The 20,017-nt window shown below is 42.0% G+C and overlaps 1 protein-coding gene across 1 annotated transcript in view; it reads left to right on the top strand.

Moving 5' to 3' along the window:
- Window positions 1–93: 93 nt before the first annotated feature.
- The window catches only part of ZNF804A (zinc finger protein 804A), a 196,884-nt gene continuing 176,960 nt past the window's right edge, over window positions 94–20,017 (top strand). The window contains exon 1 of the mRNA XM_081906067.1: window positions 94–670. Coding sequence (XP_081762193.1) covers window positions 560–670 — 111 coding nt within the window. The 5' untranslated portion in view covers window positions 94–559. The remainder of the gene's footprint in view (window positions 671–20,017) is intronic.

Genomic DNA, 20,017 nt, shown 5'->3' with positions numbered 1-20,017 from the left:
CAGTGCAGCGGAGCGGCAAGGCTGCGCGCTATAATAGCACCATGCCTGTGCGAGGCAGCAGCTCAGACTCCTTCGGCAAAGCCAGAGAGATGCTAAAGCTGCTCCTCCTCTCTCTCCTCCTCCTCCAGCAGCAGCTCTGAGGGGAAGGGGGGGGGGGAAAGACCGTGGTCAATGCCTGCTGGCTCCGGCCATTGCTAAGCTCGCCTGCTTGCTGTGTCTCTGTCCGTCTCGCTCTTTCTTCCCCACCCTGCGGAAAGGGAGAGCCGGGCTGCCGCTACTTCCACCGCCTGAGCTGGAGCGAGCAGCCGGAGGGAGCGCGGTGTGCATGCCTCTGGTGCGCGCGCCTTGTGTGTGCTCGGGGCTCGCTTCCCCCCGGGTTTCCCCACCCACTCCCGCCGCCACCCCATCGCCGCTTCCTCGCACCGCCACCCTACACGCGCACGCACATACATACACGCGCGCGCACACACACACGCCCGGCGCCTTGCTTCCCGGCTGATCGGGCACCCTCGGGGTGCATGGAAGCAGCGGCGGCAGCAGCCCACGAGGCGGCTGCCCCATGGAGTGTTATTACATTGTCATCAGCTCCGCGCACCTCAGCAATGGGCACTTTCGCAACATCAAGGGAGTTTTCCGAGGTCCTCTCAGCAAGAACGGCAACAAAACTCTGGTAAGGAGCCTTCCTCTCCACCCGCCCGCCCCCTCTCCTCTTCCTCGCTCGCTCCATTATCTGTTGATGCCTCGCTTGGGTTAACTCTGGGTTCAGCACCGCAGCGCCCTGGACAGCTCCGAGCGGCGCGCTCCAGGGAAGGTTCTCTGTCGGTTTGGTGGAGATAGATTTGCTAAAGGATAGGGAAAACGATTACCTTGTGTTCAGTCTCCCCTGCTTTCTTGTTGGTTTACTTCTGGGTCTTCCTGGACAGGGCTCTCCAACGTGCTCGTTATGTGATGGGACCTGGTTTACCGTAACCCCCAGTGGAAGGGGCACAGATGCTCTTGCTTATTGGTCGAAGCAGTGGTTAGTTCGAGTCCTTCTTCTCTTGGAGGGCAGAGTGTTTAAAACAAGCTGTGCAGTTATCTGGTAGAGGTTACGACTCCAGAGGAAGTGGAATCCCTCTTATGTCTAGCTCTGGTTCAGCTTTGTTTAATACGAAAGAGGGTGTGAGGGTCTTCAGAAAGTGAAGGGAAAGGCAGATGGAGGCTCAAACTATTGAGTTTTTCATTAGGAGGTTGTTGAAGAATGATAGTAGTTCGGAGCATCCCCCTGTTGATAAGAAGGGGATGTAAATCAACTTATAGTACAATCCTATGCATGTCTACTCTGAAGTTGGCCCCACTGTTTTCAATGTACCTTACTCCCAGATAGTGTATCTAGGATTACAATCTTGCACACCTGTTCTCATTTGACTTCCAAGTGCTTAAGAAGGCACTCCTATACCTTCTCCCTCAGGAGTAAGCTTATTTTGCACATAAGGTTGATGCTGACTAACTGCCCATGGGGTGGCTTGAGTTGAGAATGCACTAAAGGCACACCTACCTCAATGATATATTGGTATATTCAGGTTGCCAGCCAAATTACATTAGTTGGGGTGTTTGGCTGGCAACTCTTCTGTTAAATCTGTTGACGAACACATGCTTGGTTTGACTTGAGAGTGATCACATTTGTTGTGTCTGTGTTTGAAATTGTTGACGCTGGAAGGAATTGTTTTCTGAAGAAGTTCAGCTTCTTCATATGACAAATGAGATGCAGGAAGGCTACCCACTGTGGACCTGTCACCATGTGCAAGAGAGCCCTGAAAAAGTTCTATAGTACTGGATCCAGCTTTGGAGAGAGGAACGCTGTTTTCTCACTAGTGCTTATTGAAACTTTTCTATAGCAACAATGCAGTAGGAATTCAGCACATGTCCCTTGTGTGGAAGAGTTGCTTCCTATGCTTGCTAAAGATGGTTACCTTGTGATTTCTCCGTAAATATAGTGACTGAGCAAAGTTTGAGGCAAGTCCTAAAATAAATTACACTAAATAGAAAATGACACTGGTTTAGGAAATGTTGGCGCTCTTTTCTATGGTTATCACTGGAAGCACCTTGTTAAATTAATTCATGTTTCATCAAGCAGGGACACACAGAGATCCCTATGAAATAATAATGGAAGATGGTATGAATTATGCCAAGTTGGGTGCTGTTCTCTTTAAGGAGCAACAAGGCAAGAATGATTCATTGATGAAATTAGCAAACAGCCCACAAGCATTTCTATCCATGTTGGTTAAACTGTGTCAAAATCTTATTACCTTCATTGTTCACTAGCCTGAGCTTTCATTGCAATGATTGGTTTGTGTATACAGAATTTTCTCTGTGTCATTAATAACTGTGATCCTAAATACAATTCCTTGGAAGCAAGTGCCCATATTGTCAATGGAATGTGCTTCCAAGCAGGTGAAATGGGTTCCTATCTCAAATATCTATAGGTAAATTTGTTACCAACGACAAGGGAAGATTTGCTGCAATATTTCAGATGCCTGGAACAAAGTTAATGTTACACCTTGTGGAGGATCGCAGCTCAAGTTGATGCACTTCTGTAAAGTTCTGTTTGGTGACAAGTGGCCCTTTGATATGTCATGTTGATCACATTCCAAAAAATATATATGTCAAATGCCTTTTGTCATGTACCACTAATACATCTGAAAGTTCAATTATCTGCTTATTATTCGGCATGATTGGGAGCAAATCTTAAGATATTTTCTTACGTACCACATTCTCATGTAGAAAAGTCCTAAATGTCACCAATCCCTGAGTACTGACATAATTTGTTTTGCCTTGAAGTTATTTTGGCATGTGGCAAAATTGGCCTTTGCCGCAAATCTAATTCAGTTTCGGTATTTGGGGAGAGTTTTTTGTTTTTTTAAAAAAGTTAATTTAATGAAAGTGATACAGAAGACTTCCTGAAAGGTAATATAAGGAAAATCTTCTTATAATACAACCTAATGCTCTCAAAAATGAAATTCATTTCTTTTTGGAAGTGAATGCAAAATTATTTCACAGAGCCAGTCAACCAGGATGTAAATGTACTTCTTAAATGTAATTTAAAGTGGAAAAATCTTTCAAGGGAGATATGGGGTTTTTCATAAGTAAAAAAATACATAGTCTGCAATCTTGACTTTCTCTTCTTGATACATAATAGAAAGGGGCATTATGCATGAAAAAGGAACCAAATTAACAGCATAATGGACAGGAGGGGAAAGAAGTAGAGCTGGCACCCAACTGAAGACAGTGCGGTTAACTTTGTTAAAGAATGAAATTAAGTTGTATGATTTTACATATTAGGACAAATGGAAAAAGCTATTCATTTTTGTTTTTAGATCATGGATGGGAAGGGGGAAAGTATTGCTATCCAAGTGTTCCTGGACTACAACTCTTGTATTCCTTTAGCACTGACCATGTGGGCTGGAGCTGATGGGAATTGGAGCCTTAAAATATCTGGAGGGCTGCAGCTTCCCCATCACTGTCCAAGCAGGCACCACCTTAGAAGATGTGTTCCATGCAAGAAGGCATCATCTAAGTTAGTGCTTACCACCCACAGTTTTTCTGTCAGAATTTTTATTTTAAAAGGGTTTCCTGATTTATTAGTATTTAAAACTTTTAACAGATTAAGCAGTGCCCCCAAGTTAATGTAACTGCTGAACTAAAAGTTGTAATCTACGGTGAAATATATACAATTCAGTTTTCCCAAAGTATCAAGTCCATTGTGATCTGTGCTCAAATCCCCAAATCCAGCTGTTCTCAACAGTCTTTGCTAGTTGTAGAGTGTGGTAAAAAGCAACCATTTCTTCAGAGTTCATGGAATAACTTCAGTGCTGTTTATTAAGTCTTTGATTGACGGTTGACTTTGTCCTGAAGAGATGTAGATATATCATTCCACCAAAAAATTGTGTGCATCTCTCTCTCTCTCTCTCTCTCTCTCTCTCTCTCTCTCTCTCTCTCTCTCTCTCTCTCTCTGTGTGTGTGTTTGTGTGTGAAATGAATATATATATATATATGCACACACATGACTGAAGCTAAAATGAACTTCTACCAAAAGCTTTTTGTGACATCAACACTGTATAATCAACTTTAGTGCAGGAGACCCATGTTGTTTTGTCGGCAAGGAAATGCATACATTCCCAGGGAACATCAGATATAGAGAAACCCATAAGACTGGTTAAATGAGCAATTTATGATTTTAGATGTAATGAAAGGGCCCTGGTTATTTCAGCTTTCAAAGGAGTTTATTTTATTGCATTTGTGCAATTTCTCCATTGGCCAAGAGGGGCCACTGCTGAGCAGTTTATCCCCCTCTCTTACGCTCTCATCTCTTTCTCCTCTGAACTAACTTTGCTGTGTGGTTGTGGTCTTAAGAATGAGGACAGTAGATGTTAATCCCACTCCTGATCTAGTGAGCAAAGAAGCACAAATCTGAGGATTTATTGCTCTTTCTCAGATTTCTAGTTGGGGGTGGAAGGGGTGATGGTGCCTTAGGTCTTTTCTTTGCTTGCTTCACGGCTTGTGAGTGACTTGAAAGAGATGATTGTGAAAGTGCAGCTACATGGTGTTAAATAGAGGAAATGAAGAGCCTCCATTCATATCAGTTCCGTAGTAGGAAAGTGTGACACCCCAGCACCCTCACATTCATGGTCAAGTAAATCAATAAAAATAACTGAGTTTCTGCTCCCTGCTAACACAAACCATGGCTATGCCCATGATCACATCATTTTCATTTCTACTATGAGACGGAGGGAAATGTTTCGCCGTGACGAGGATGCAAAAGGAAACTGAAGAACAAAGAAGTTGGGGGACAGGGAAGGAGACCACAAGAGCTGTGAGACTGGAAAATGGCTATGGATCAAGAAAACCATGAGTGAACATTGTAGTGAATGTAAAGGTTGGATAAGATGCTGTAAGCCCAGGTCGGAAATTTGTGGTCCTCCATATATTGTTGGACTCCAACTCCCATCAGCCTTTGCCAGTATAGTTAGCGGTCAGGAATGATGGGAGCTGTAGCTCACTACTAAGTGAGGGCCACAGGTTCCTTGCCTCTGCGGTAAATGGGTGTAATTGAAACAAATGTTCAGAAGGAGCACGGAAATGAACTCAAGCTTTGATACTATGTGTCGCTGTATGCTGTAATTAAAATTATGTCGTGAAAATTGAGGTCCTGTAAATGTTTCCCTGGGAATAAGTACAATGAAGCTCAACAGGACCTATTTCCAAGTAGATAAAGGTAAAGGACCCCAGTTAAGTCCAATCAAAGGCAACTATGCTGTGCAGCGCTCATCTCGCTTCAGGAGCCAGCGTTTGTCCACAGACAGCTTTCTGTGTCCTGTGGCCAGCATGATTAAGCTGCTTCTAGCGCAACAGGACACTGTGATGGAAGCCAGAGCACACAGAAATGCCATTTACCTTTCCGTTGCAGTGGTACCTATTTATCTACTTGCACTGGTGTGCTTTCGAACTGCTAGGTTGGCAGAGCTCACCCCGTCATGGGGATTCAAATCGCCGACCTTCTGATTGGCAAGCCCCAAAGGCTCAGTGGTTTAGACCACAGCGCCACCCGCTTCCACTTTCCAAGTAGCTATGCATATGATTGCACTGTAAGTATGTAGAGAATTCACAATAAAGTTGCAAAGGATGTGTATTACAAAGAAATGATGGTTCTAGATTCAGGTAGGTACGTAGCTGTGTTGGTCTGACGCAGTATATATATATATATATATATATATATATATATATATATATATATATATATATATACATATATATATATATATATATATATATATATATATATATATATATATATATATATACAGTATATACAGTATATACAGTATATATATATATATATATATATATATATATATATATATATATATGCCCAGTAGCACCTATGAGCTTTCGTGTATCTGAAGAAGTGTGCATACCATGAACAAACTTAGTTGGTCTCTAAGGTGCTACTGGACAATTATTTATTTATTTTTAATTTTTATGTATTTCTAAAGAAATGATGGTGGGATTTAGTTGGAATTGTATTAGAAAGATTCCTTTCCATGACAGGACTTTATTTAATTTAACTGCAAAGTAGCAAAATAATTAAAATGAAATAAATTTTGAGCACAGAAGAATTGTTTGCATTAGCCCAACAACAGCTGGACAAAACATACCAACTGTTTCAAAACTCTCACATGCAACATGAAGACAAGAAGCAACAATATAGCAGGTCAGACTATTCTGCCCAGTGCTGTTATTCAGGCTAACAGTGTCTCTCCAGAATCTCAGAATCCTGTCATCCTGCTTTTTTCTTCTTCTGGGGGTACTCAAGGGTATGCAGTACCAACAACTGCCCCCCCAAAAAAAACCTTAAAAGTGTGGCACTTACTGTAATGACTTTATGGTGAATACCAGACCTTTCCTCTCATTTTTTTAAAAAAATAATAATCACTTGTATCATCTGACACCTGATCTTTTTAATTGAAGATGCTAGAGATTGTACCTTGGACCTTCTGCATGCAAGCATGTGCTCTGCCACTGCATAATAATCCCTTGCCAAAAATAGTGTGTTATAAGTACAGGAAAAGCCCAGCCTATAGGAGCAGTTAATCAATGGAAGAAAATATCTGGAAAGGAAGTGGAATTTCTTTTAGAGGGAGCTTTCAAAGAAATGAAAGTAGGGCTGTACTTAGACACACACACCCCGCTCTCCATTGCAGTGCCAGTATTCCATTTTAACTTCTGCAATGCAATTCAACTCTTTGTTTATTGTTTACATTTTATACTACTTACTATAAAGAAATTCTTGAAGTGATTCATGTCATAAAGATGGTACTTTTAAAACCATTTCAAAAAGCAGAAAGATCAAGAACTAAAGAACTATAGAATCCAGGGTTAACGATCAAGATTCACAGGCAATAGGCCATGTTTTTAATAATAATAATAATAATAATAATAATAATAATAATAATAATAATTTGTTTATTTTATTCTGCCCATCAGGCTGGGTTTCCCCAGCTACTCTGGGTGACTCCCAATAGAATATTAAAAACACGATAAAAGATCAGACATAAACAGGGCTGCCTTCAGATGTTTTCTAAAAGTCAGGTAGTTGTTTATTTCCTTGACATCTGATGGGAGGGCATTCCACAGGGCAGGTGCCACTACCAAGAAGGCCCTCTGCCTGCTTCCCTGTAACCCTGTATAGGAAGAACACTTCTATGTTGAGGTTTCCTGAATAACAGGAAGGGGAGAGCATTCCACAGGGTAGGGACTATCTCAGAGACAGCCTGCTTCTAAGTTGCCATCAAAGAACAATTTGCAGGTTCCGGCAAAACCCACGAAGCCTCCCTTGAATATCTTCATGATTGAACAGTTTATACAGGGGAAGGATGTTTTCCAGGTAACCTAAACTGCTGAGGGCTTTGTCCTACTGAGTACCCAGGCAGCTGCATGTGGAACCAGCTGTAGCTTCTGGATCAGATTCAAGGGGAGCCCTACATATTACCATAATCCAGTCATGAGGTCATCTAATCATGAGGTCATCAGTGCATGAATCACAGTGGCTGACCTATTCCCGCTTGCTGTTCTGGAGCAGGTCTTGTCTTAGCTGGTGTACCAGCCACAGCTGGTAGTAGACACTTGTCCCCATAGAAGCTTCTTGAGTCTCTCATGACAATGACTCATCCAGGGTCTAAATGACAGAAACCAATCCCGCAAAGAATAAGGCAATACATTGGACACCACAGGCAGTATCCAACTAACTTGTTCTATCAGTGTAAGCATTTGTACGTTGGAACTACCCCCTATCTCTTTCCTGCTGCATATCCCCTAAATCTGTTCTGGGGATTTGTGCAACCCTCTGGGATAGATCTGGGGAGGGTGCAGGGCAGGGAGGGGAGAGGGAAAGGTCAGTTGCACACAGTGGCGTAGCGTGGGTTGTCAGCACCCGGGGCAAGGCAAGTAATTTGCACCCCCTAACCCGTGGATTTGCACCCCCTAACCCCCAGATGTTGCGCCTGGTGCGGCCAGCCCCCCTGCACCCCCCACGCTACGCCACTGGTTGCACAAGCAGGAGTACTTGCACTGACAGAATGAGTTAGTTGGAAACCACCTCACGTCTGATACTATACTAACCTGAGCAATTCTATCCTTGAATTTTATATAAAAGTGGTCTCAGCAGACCTCTGACAGTTCCAACATGCAATTCACTGAGCTAAACATTATTTAGGGCAAAATCTCACTGTTTAGTGTGTTCCTTTATATTCAACGAGACTAGAAAAGGTGATGGTGATATTTGAAATTTCTTTTGGAGGAGGAATGCTTGTCTGGCACTTTGGTTACATATCTTTAGGGATCAGGCAAAAATCTTTCTTAATTAGGCCTTTGACTGATCAAGATTCTATGGCTTTTTAAATGTGTCTGTAGGAAGGTGGTTATTGGCTTGTTTTTATTTTATTATGTATTTTGGGTTCTCATTTTGCATTTTTATGTTGTGAACTGCCTGTGATATTCAGATGAAGGGGGTATACAAACTGAAATGGTGGTGGTGGTGGTGATATTGTATCTGCCCTCAGTCTACTAGGCATTCTTAAATAGAACACACTACAAAAAGCCCCAGGCATTGCATAAGCCTATTGTTTAAGATGGGGTTGCCAACTGGTGACCCACAAGCCAAATTTAGGCCCCAAAGTGTTGTGATCTGATGTCCCTGCAAGTGTTGATCTAGGGGTAGTAAATGTTTTGCTCATGCTTTCATGTATATGAAAAAGAAACAATGGGCTGCCATGCCTATTTTGGTTGAACACTACTGTCTCTCAGTTTTGCACTCACTCTTGAAGATTCAAGGTTCAAAGCATATTTGTTTCTCAAGGACATCACCTGCTATTTTTTATCTTGCAGTGCCTGAGTAAATGAGCCCCCATGCTTGTAAAGTCCTTGCTACAAAATGATGCTGGCTTGATTATTGAACCAAATTTGTTTAAAGTTTAAGGTTCATAGTGTATTTATGAAGTGTGCTGTGCTTCTGTCAGCATGCAGCTGGTTCCAGAAATAATCTTCTTCTTCTTCTTCTTCTTCTTCTTCTTCTTCTTCTTCTTCTTCTTCTTCTTCTTCTTCTTCTTCTTCTTCCTCTTGTATAGTCATTTAGTCATGTCCGACTCTTCGTGACCCTATGGACCAGAGCACGCCAGTCACTCCTGTCTTCCACTGCCTCCTGCAGTTTGGTCAAACTCATGCTGGTAGCTTCAAGAACACTGTCCAACCATCTCATCCTCTGTCGTCCCCTTCTCCTTGTGCTATCCATCTTTCCCAACATCTTTTCCAGGGAGCCTTCTCTTCTCATGAGGTGGCCAAAGTATTGGAGCCTCAGCTTCAGGATCTGTCCTTCCAGTGAGCACTCAGGGCTGATTTCTTTAAGAATGGATATGTTTGATCTCCTTGCAGTCCATGGGACACTCAAGAGTCTCCTCCAGCACCATAAGTCATTAAATTCACCTCTCTTCTGTTATGGTCTAAGTCACATACAATCTATGCCCTAGAGGCTGAACCCTCCAGCAATGATTCTGTGCCTTTTCTCATGACTGCACAGACAGACGATCCCCCTACAAGCTTCTTGTGGGCCCACAGTTTACCATTTTTCATCTGCTGTATATATGAAAGAGATGGCATCAGTGCTTCAATACTGTCATTGCTGGATATTTTCAGATAAATTTGCAGAAAGGAATCCTCATCAGTGGTCTCACCACTGAGGGCAGAGTGAGGTTGATGAGGCACTGCTCCCCCCCATTTGTCCTGATGTGACTGTCTCCATTGGTCTCCACAAGCATCCAAAATGCAGTTCATTCAGACAGGGTCCTATCCAAATCCTATCAAACCTTTGCATTAGCAACTGACATTAAAAGAAGTCATGTAAATGCAAAATATAGATTTCCAGGCGTCCTGAATAAATGACAGTTGCCACAGACCAATTTGCTGCTGATAGAAGAGCACCTCAGGCAACCGCTAAGGTTGGATTGAAGAAACTGTTGTACATATTGCTTTTCAGTATCTGTTGGAGGTGGAAATGAAAACCTTATGGTGTGTTGGCATATGTTGTTGGCAGCGCAGTAGGTAGCATAGAAAGGGGAAGAAATGTAGAAAGCTTCTGCGGCGACTGGTTATTTCTTAGCTGTTAACGTTTTTTGTGCTCTTGATAGGTTCAGCTGGTAAAAAAATTCAGTCCTACAAAAAAAGGGAGATATTATTTCAGAGGTATGTGTTATAGAATAAATATCCTTTTTAGTATACTGGTTCTGTGAAAAGCTTGGTTTAAAAGGACAGGAAGCCTCAGAAAGCCAAACTCCCAGGGAAACAGCAAGTATCCCCTTCGCCAGAACAAGTAAAACACAGCTTGTGATAATCCTGAGGGCCACAATCCTGTGCCTTCTGGTAATAACAACAACAACAACAACAACAACAATAATAATAATTTATTTATACTCTCCCCCCCCCAGCAAAGACCGGGCTCAGGGCAGCTAACAAACAATAAAAAACAAGTTGATTGAAATGCAACTTAAAAAACAAGATTAAAATACAACATTAAAACATTAAAATGCAGCCTCATCACAGGAGGAGAAAGAAAAAAAGAAAGAGGGGGAGGGAATCAAATTGACTCCAAGCCAAAGGCCAGGCAGAACAACTCTGTCTTACAGGCCCTGCGGAAAGAAATCAGATCCTGCAGGGCCCTGGTCTCATGAGGCAGAGCGTTCCACCAGGCCGGAGCCAGAGTTGAAAAGGCCCTGGCTCTGGTTGAGGCTAATCTGACTTCCTTAAGTAAGTAAGACAACTCATCTCAGTGGGCCCTGCTTCTGAGTCAACCTGCCTAGGACTGGACTGTGCAAGCAGTTGATCTTCCTAAATTTCAAGAGCAGATTTTTAAAGATTGTTTCAGGCTTTGCCCATCAAAATTATTCACTGAGGGAAAACCCTTTCACAAAAGTCTAGCTTTGTCCTAATAAACTTGTTCAGTAGTGCTATAGTATTGTTTTTATTATTAATATTGAAAAATGGTGCTTCCTTGTCTTTTCATAAGATGCACAATTTAAGAAAAAAAGTAAAAAGAAATCAACAGATAAACAAGAGGGGGAACCAACGGCAGATCCTTAAAAGCAAAAAGGGACCGGGGCAGGGAGACACTGAGAGAGTGTGCCAATCACTTACAGGCATTAAGATAGGATCCCAAAACAACACATTGGTTGAGATGCTCCAGTCTAGCTAGGAAGAGGCTTCCATTTGTGTATTCCTAGCTAGATGGGGGTACACTTGCAGAAATGAGTGGTAGTCATGCAGTCCTTGTCTTTGGTCCAACGGTCAGTGCTTCCAATTGCTTCCTCAGGTGGGGGAGCAGAGAAGGATGGACTTAGTCTTCCTTTTCCTGTCAATCAAGATACAGACTGGTGGAATGCTAAGCCTTTTGGAAAGGGGTTATTGCATGGAATGTCAGTATTGTGGACTTGGAGAGGGAGCTGAAGGGCTGAATTGATGGCTAGAGTGAGATTTAAATCTTAGCTACTATGTGACAGTTATTTGATACATGCATATAGATATTCCAATAAGCATCTTTGACTTTGCTTCCATGATAGTTTCATGGTATAACTAGGACTAACCCATCCAAAACTTTTATTAGCCCACTTTTCAAACCAGTAAATAAATCCAGCTCTAGCATATGCCATACTAATTTCCAAACTTGTTTCCATTTTTTTCTTGCTTAAAAACAAATCCTTAAGAAAGATATGGTTCTTCTGTTACCACTTGTCCATCTGTCCATATTCCATGTTACATTTGACATTTAACTAAAAAGGAAGAAACCCAAAAGGCACTTATTTCCTTCTTCTTTTCATCCCCTTGGTTTTAATAGGTAGAAAATCCCAGTGTCATTGGAGTGATTCTGAAAATGCTGAGGGTCAAGGTCAGAAATTTGAGTGACTTCTGTAGAAAGTGTCTAATTAAGGAAAACTAATAACCAGAAAATAAAAATCAGCAGAATACTTTCCAGAGTTTAGTAATACATAGAAAAGTGTACTCAAGTGTGCCATGACTACAAAATCTACCATAGCCACATTGGCTGGAATAACATGGGTGCATTTACTTCGGGAAATGTAAAAATAGAACCCAAACTGAGAAGTGAGATTGTACAACGGATGGAATCCAGATGAGAAGGACCAGCTCCTGGCATCCTTGACAGCTGTCAGGGCCCATTGCCCTAGACCTTCCTACATCTTTGTTTTCCTAGGCCTGGCACTCTTAGCCGTGGCAAGATCTAGCTTTCAATGTCCCACAATGCCACTGACCTTGCATTGCTTTGGGAATAATAACATGGCTAGGTAGAAGCAGCTGCCCAGGACTGCCTGATTGTTATCAACCACAGTTAGGTAGGCCTGCCAGGTCTGCTGGCAAAGGAGAGAGCCCACCAGAGGACACAGTGCCCAGAGCTCCTGAGAGGTGGACTAAATGGAAGCACTGGGCTGATAGGTGCCATCTTCTCAAGATGATTGAGAGGACCCAGTGTGACATCCTGATGTTGCCAGAGGGCGGAGCTGAATGCCTTCTGAACATTGAGGGAGTCTGGCCTCCTAAAAAAACTTTGGGGCCTCTGAAAGTGCCTCAGCCCTAGAGGTTGATGCCTATGATTGGGCTTAAGGGATAAGCTATATTTTTGGTAGGTAGAAACTCTAGCTTGCAGCTGAACTAGAACAAAATGCATCTTACTAGATTCAAGGAATTCCAGGAGTGGGAGCTTTTCTGTCATTTCCAGCCTTTCTAAACTTTCACATACTCATTCCTTAGTAACTGATTTCATTGCTGCAGAGGTTGGATCTAATTAATCCAGCCTTGAATTTTATAATCTTAAATCATGCAGGATTTCTTGCCAGGTTTTTAATCTCGGGAAGGGTTGACAACCTATATATGAAGGGATACCTGTCTGGGTAGATAAATCAAGTAGTCAGAAGCTACAGGTGAGTTGATTTGCAGAGTATTCATAGCAGCTTCCTTCAAAATTGCTAGCAGTGTTTGAAGGGATTTACTGTCACTACCCACGTGACACGTTTAACACTTCAGCAGGTGAACTGACCTTTAAATATGATCCTTCTCAAAGAAGTAGTGACAGAATAAAGTCTGATAACTGAAGCTCTGACTACATTTAGGCCAGCTCTGCAGACTTCAATAAAGTACTGTGGTTTTAAAACAATTAAGGATCTGGGTATTTTTTAAAGGATATTTTGTTCCCTTTATAAACACATCCTACTCAGCAGAATGTCCATACTAAAAAAGAATTCCTTTTACTTTCCCATGTCTCATTTGTCCACACAGACAGTCTGATAGACTACAGTGATACACGAGATTTTATTTATTGTATATGGACAACAATCACATGGCTTGTATAATAAATTTAAATGTCTGTCAGTGAGGGCAAATGAGGTCAAGGACAGTGAATGCAAAGAAGAAGAACTAGCAACTAGAGGAATAAAAGGATTGCACAAAATGTGTCCCGTCCCCCCCGCCGCCATGAGAGGTTTATTTCCTTTACCCCCAGCAATTTGTTCAGCCACACTGAGTCTATCAATTTACAAAGTGGATTATATTCAGTACAATTAGAGTACCAAGTAACTATTTTTCATGGTATTACTAATGGGCCATACTGTCTGTTGGAGATGAAACAGCAGGGATCATTCCATTTGTAACTGAAGGGTTAATTCTGTTAGTGTTAAGTCAAATAGGCAGAGTGGCATGATCTTCACTTACGTATGTAACACAGACACTGATTAGCTGTGCAGTTCTGAAGAAGTTTTTCCACCCTGCTATGTAAAAGGCTTGATTAAGAAAGACAACATCTCTGTTCTTTTCTCCTCAAAGCATACATTGTTTGCTCAATTTATGCTCAGTAAAGTGCTATCGGGATCCCCCTCCCCCTGCTCTGGATTCCATCTGTTTTATTTAAGTGACTTTGCTAACACTGTCATGTACCACTTACAGCAGCTTTAATGAAAAAATGTTGTCGGTGGTGGAAGGGTTGTGCTCCCAATATTCTCTCCTCCCACCCCCCAGCTTGGAAAACCAGTTTAAATGAAAAATAGGTAATGTTGCAATATGGAAAGATATTGCAACACTGAAAACATGTTGCTAAGCCATGCATGTTTTATACATGTCTCACATTTCAGTTGGGCGCCTTTGTTCTTTCTTTAAAGCAGGCATTCTCTTGGTTCCTCAAATTAAAACCGGCAATTGCCATGTATACATCAAATTTGTTACAGCTAATGATTGGCTGATCAGGCGGGTGCGCCAGGCTGCTTTCCAGGAATCACTTGTTTCATAATGGAAAGTGTAACCTCTCTCTCTCTCAACATCTGAGTGACACAGGAGAAACTGCAATATAGAGTGTCACCCTACAGTTTCATTTTCTCCAGGATTGGTTGGATTTGCACCCTGCCTTTCTGATACTTATGACCCACTCAAGGTGACTTACGTAGAATTAAAATCACAACCATAGCAAAACATCTATTATATATAAAGACAGAGGTGACAGACAGAAACAGTCCTTAGCAGAGACACTTATCTAAGGTGGCACAGTGAAAGAAAATGGCAATATCAGCCCTTGCTGGCAAACGTTTTCCAAGAACTAGAGTAAAGATGTTTCCCAGACCCTTCTACCCAGTTTGGGTAAACTGTGACCCTCTCATATGATAGGTTTGCCATATTTCAAAAGGAGAATATCCAGACATGGGCTGCCATACATCCAGATTTTCCTGGACATTTCAGCGATTTCCGTCCAGATGCTGTTTAAGAGAGCCAAATACCAGCTATGTCTGGGAAATTGTGGGCGTATGGCAACTCTACCATATGATGATGGATCTCCCATCATTCTTGAGCATTGACCAGGTTGGTTGAGGCTGATGTAGGATTTTGGAGTCCAAAAACAATGGGAGAGTCGCAGATTGGCTGCCCTCTGCTTTAAATGGACATACTAATGGTCGACTGCATGGGTTCTACTGATGAACTGTGAACCCTTCTCTTAGCATCACATTTCCTTATTCTTGGATTCAGTTCACAATGTCAAGTGTGAGTCAGGCTATGCACAGGTACAGTGGTGGTGATGCACAATGATGGCAGATGAGGGGGATGCTGCATCCATTGTGTTCTGTGAAGCACAAGAGCAAGGCCTAGAACAGATTGTTCTCTGGCACAAATCTTGGAGAGGCTAGATTGTGTGGGGATATATAAAGCTAGGTCAGGCAAGACAGAACCTCTGACAGCTTCCAGGAAGTTGCTTCAACAAAGGGCTGAAGTCAGCTGAGTGCTGAAGCCTGCATTTGGCAAGCAAAAGACTCCATAGCATCTTCCGTTAAAAATATTAGGTAGGCAAAGATGGGGAAGACCTCACTGAGAGCTGGTGCCAATTGGCGTAGATCAGTGTTCTTCAACCATGGGTTCAGAGATGATGATCAACTGCAAATCTCATCATTCCTTGCTTCTATCTAAACTGGTTGGCGTGATGGTAATTGTAGTCCAACAACACCTAGGGAACCAAAGTTGAAGAACACTGGAGTAGACGGTAGGGCTACATGGACAAGCCCTTGCATTAAAACTGATGAGATTTAGCCATTGATTTTATAACACAAAGTGGCTATATCGAGCTTCTGTTGGCTTCTACTCACTGCAAATAGCAAAAAACTTCATTTCTCATCTATTTCCAAAGACTTTAGAATGTCTTGCCTCACTTTCATGAGTGCTGGAAACATGTTTTAACAAATACTTGCATTCTTAGAATAACATTCCCCTTTGGTTACCCTATTGCACAACCCTGACTTAATGAGAGCCCCCCCTTTTAAGTAAGTAAGTAAGTAAGTAAGTTCCTGTTCAGTTTGTCACTAGATTCTTGTGATATTGTTGGTTATTGATATTTCTAAAAATGGTTGTGCAAGTTTGTTATTTTCAAAGATTGTAACGCTCCCAAGTTCAGTGGTCTAGCTGTGTTGATTTTTTTTATATTAAATTCCATGAGGTTGAGGTCTATGAATGCCTTCTGAAAATGCCATCTGTCGCTCAGGCTGTCTGTTGTCAACTCAGGCTGCAATGTTGCATTTTGTCTGTCTTCCTCGACCACCATCCAAATGGCATTGGATGTGAAAATATATTTGCACAACAATGAAAATATGAGCATTACAAATATTAGCCATTAAACAGTGCAAAATATTAATGGATGCTTTTAAAGCCAATATTCATAAGTGACTTATAGACCATAATACCAAGCACACATGCCGGGAATGTGTTCTGATTTCAAGAACGGATTCCTAATGTATAAGTAAGATTTCACATTTGGACACTGCTCAATTTATTTTAAGTGCTCTTACTAATAACAAATGGTGGTAGTGTAGTACATGATTAATGTAAGCAGAATCTTGGGCGGTGGGGGGGGGGAATACTTTTGAAAGATTTTGCAGCCAAGTCCCAGAATGCTGATGAGAAGGACCATGTCCATATTCAAAATGTGCACCCCTCCTCCAAAATAAACCCACCTCTTTTCTAAAGTACTCTCTCTCATATACACTTGTGCATATACACACTCCCGCCATCTCTTTAAACCTTTAAATGCCTCTTTGCAGAGATTTCATTCTTCCTGATCTGCAAGAAGATACCTCTTTATTTACTGGATTTCTTATTTTGCTAAACAATGTCCAAATCGCCGTGACACAGTCAGATGTACAGTATCATCCTCACTGCTGTCATTGCCTGTTAACTTGTAGCAAATCTATTGACTTAGTTATGCATCAGTCCCTGCTCAAAATTGCACCCCAAGGTACTGTAATAATGAGGCTGAACATGGCTTGTGCAACTAAGCTTCTATGTGCCCCTCTCTGTCCCACACCAGGTGCAGATCTACTGCCAGTCCCGTTGCTACATCAAGAGTGTCATTTTTAAAAACTGAGAGTGAAAAGTTGTGGATGCCTGCAGCTTCCCCACCTGATCTTTTATTTAAAAATAAAGCAGTGTGAAGATTTGATACATGATCTCATCTAAGGGGAATGGCAAGGGGTCCCGGGCAAATTTAGGGCAGTGTGACTGGTTCCACTGCTCTGGGTGCTGAGCCTAGGGGGTGTTGTAGCGTGTCACAGCTATGATGTAGTGAATTGAGCAGAATGGAAATGAGAGGCAGGGTGGAGGGGCAGAAATCTGGGCTCACACAGGACGCCATTGAAATTTGAAAGACCAAAGTCCACCCCTGTACACTCATACACGCTGGTGGGATAAGAGCTGGAAAGAAGACAAGTGAAATAACCCCAAGTGAAATAACCCTTTTACTGGCATTGAACAGACCAGGCATGCATACGGGAAGTGTGGTGATGGGAGGAATATGGCTGAAGGTGGTTAATGCAGGTAACAGAGTGGGGAGAAAAGCAATGCTGGATTTAGGGCAGTGAGGGCAGTTGAGGGGGTGCAAGATGAGGGGGAGAAGAAGGAGGAGGAGGAGGAGGAGGAGGTATAGTATAGTGTATAGTATAGTATAGTATAGTATAGTATAGTATAGTATAGTATAGTATAGTATAGTAGTGTAGGGTAGTAGTGGTTTTTTTCTGGGGGTACTTAAGTACCAGCATTGGTACTCAAGTACCAGTACTGGGGTATCAGCACCTTTTTTTCTAGAAGAAAAGCACCTTTTTTCTAGTACCAGCACCTTTTTTTCTAGAAGAAAAGCACTGACAACTACCACCACCTATATTTATATAGGTAAATATCTAGGTAAAGTACCAAAAGGAATTATTATGAAAATAAGAATGACAACAACAACAATGTTGGGCAGATCAAAAACAAAAAAAAATAGTGAAAACGAAATACAAAAAATAGCAAAAGCACACATTTAGGGATTGTGTGCAAGATTTTGTCTTTGCTCCAGATGCTATCTTACCAAAGTTCACCACTGGAAAAGGGGGGGGCAAATGAAAAAGTCCCTGGCATCTGGAATGAGGGCTGGGCTGGGACATTTGTGTGTGCCACCTTGAACACAGGATAAATAAATAAACAAATTAGAGCTTGGTTCCAGGGTCTATTCCTCCCTTCTCCCTTCAGCTCTCACCCCCACCCCTCACCCTGGGTCATTGTCATGCCATTGGCTGGATATGAAGGCATTCGGTCGAGACGGCAAGGCAGCTAAATTGCTTTATCCCTGTAAAAATCGATGACTAAACCTATGGTGTTGTGTACACTGTTTCATATGCACCAGTGCAGCGATAAATTATTCATGTTGTGCTCTGTCAGCAGTTTTACTGTAGACAGCAAGGCTACTAGCAGCACCTAATCTTCGAGCACATGAGTGCATCTTTCAATGATTATGGGCCGTGAGCATATTTTATGAGAGGTGGGCCAGATGTTGTGTTGCTTTGAAAACACAAATGTGACTGCTTTGCTTTTTCCAACCTGTCTGTCCTTCACTGCTTACATCTCCTGGAATTTTCTCTCTATGTGAGCAGGTGTGACATGCTGAGGGATAGTCGGAAAATGGAATTGTTCAGAACTCTCACCTCCGAGACAATACAGTGTGGCTGGGATAACTCGGTAAAATGCCGAATCTATGCAAAATAGAATTATCCTACTCAGTTTGGTTCTAAAGGCACACACAGTTCTAAAATGATGGAAAGCCATTCAGTCAATAACGGAACTTTGTTTTTAAGGAAAATAAGAGTTAAAGCTGAAGCATCTGTTCACCAAGCTATTTTTAGAGCTCTGCTCAAAAGCTTTGGAGTGAGTTTTGTCCTCTGTGTGTCTTTTTAAGAATTGTTTGTGATTTGATATCTTGAACTTGCGTTACTGTCAGGGCAGATGCATTGAACTGTTACACAAGAGGCTGTATGTGTGTGTGTGTGTGTGTGTGTGTGTGGAGTGGGGTGAGAGAGGCAAGGCCCAGTAGTAACACAAATTAAGAGTAGTATAGAGGAATTGTGAATCAGTTACAAAAGGGCACTTGACTGCTAGTCAGCCAAGATTTGTTTTTTTCTCTAAGCTAAATGTGTCACACGACAATCCTGTAAAAATCAATTGTGGGGAGGGGAGTAGGTAAGTCTTTCATAACTTTAGATAATGTGCATGTTGGCTGGCTTTTTGCTTTGCTTTTCCAATATGCAGTTTTCTGTTGCAGAATTATAATGTCGGCAAGGGCAATTTGGTATGACTTAGGCCAATCAATGGTGAAGGCACAGGTTTTCCTGCAGTGTGGGCCACCGTGCCATTGGGATTATGGAAGAAGGAGATTAGAATTACCACACCCTGTGTCTCTTGTGGCCACAATGACTTTGGACTTGAGATGGGGCATGAAAGAACCAGGGAAGAGGTGGGCTAGGCAAAAAGCAAGGTGGCTGCTTCTATTTATATGAATTAATTAATATACCAATGGGTTCCTAAGCAATTTACAAGTATAAAAACCAACCACACAAGCATTAAAATACAGCTAATCATAACTGAAAGATGCAATAAAACAATCCCATTAAATCAATGGAAGGAAAAAGCTGGGAATGTGAGGAAGGCAGACAGCCATATCTGGTGAAGGCATTTTTAGCAAAGGGAAGCCCAGATGTTACCACACTACTGTGTCCTCTGTCACCGAGGGAGGAAACTCTGGGTTGTATTACCTCAGGCAGTCGGTGACAGCAAACACAACTTAATATTCCTCCATTAAATAATAATAAAATATCCCTTCACATAGAAGCTAGCATTTTGGGGAGAAGGTTAGGCCAGAAACTTTCCCCGTGCTATGATGATTTCCTGCTACCATTTCAGAAATGTGAAAGTCTTTGTTGTCTTTTTTTTTACTCAGGTCTTGTACATAGCAAAGGAGCATTCAGCCAAGCATATGGAGGAAAAAGGCCAACCAAACTACATGGCTAATCAGAGCATGTGCTACCTCTGCAAACATCATGCCATTCTGCCTGGCTGTTAAGCAACATCTCCACCCTTTGCCCTCTTGGCT

Source organism: Podarcis melisellensis (assembly GCF_964234715.1).
Source record: "Podarcis melisellensis genome assembly, chromosome: 1".
Lineage (NCBI taxonomy): Eukaryota > Metazoa > Chordata > Lepidosauria > Squamata > Lacertidae > Podarcis > Podarcis melisellensis.
This window is presented reverse-complemented; position numbering and strand designations above follow the sequence as displayed.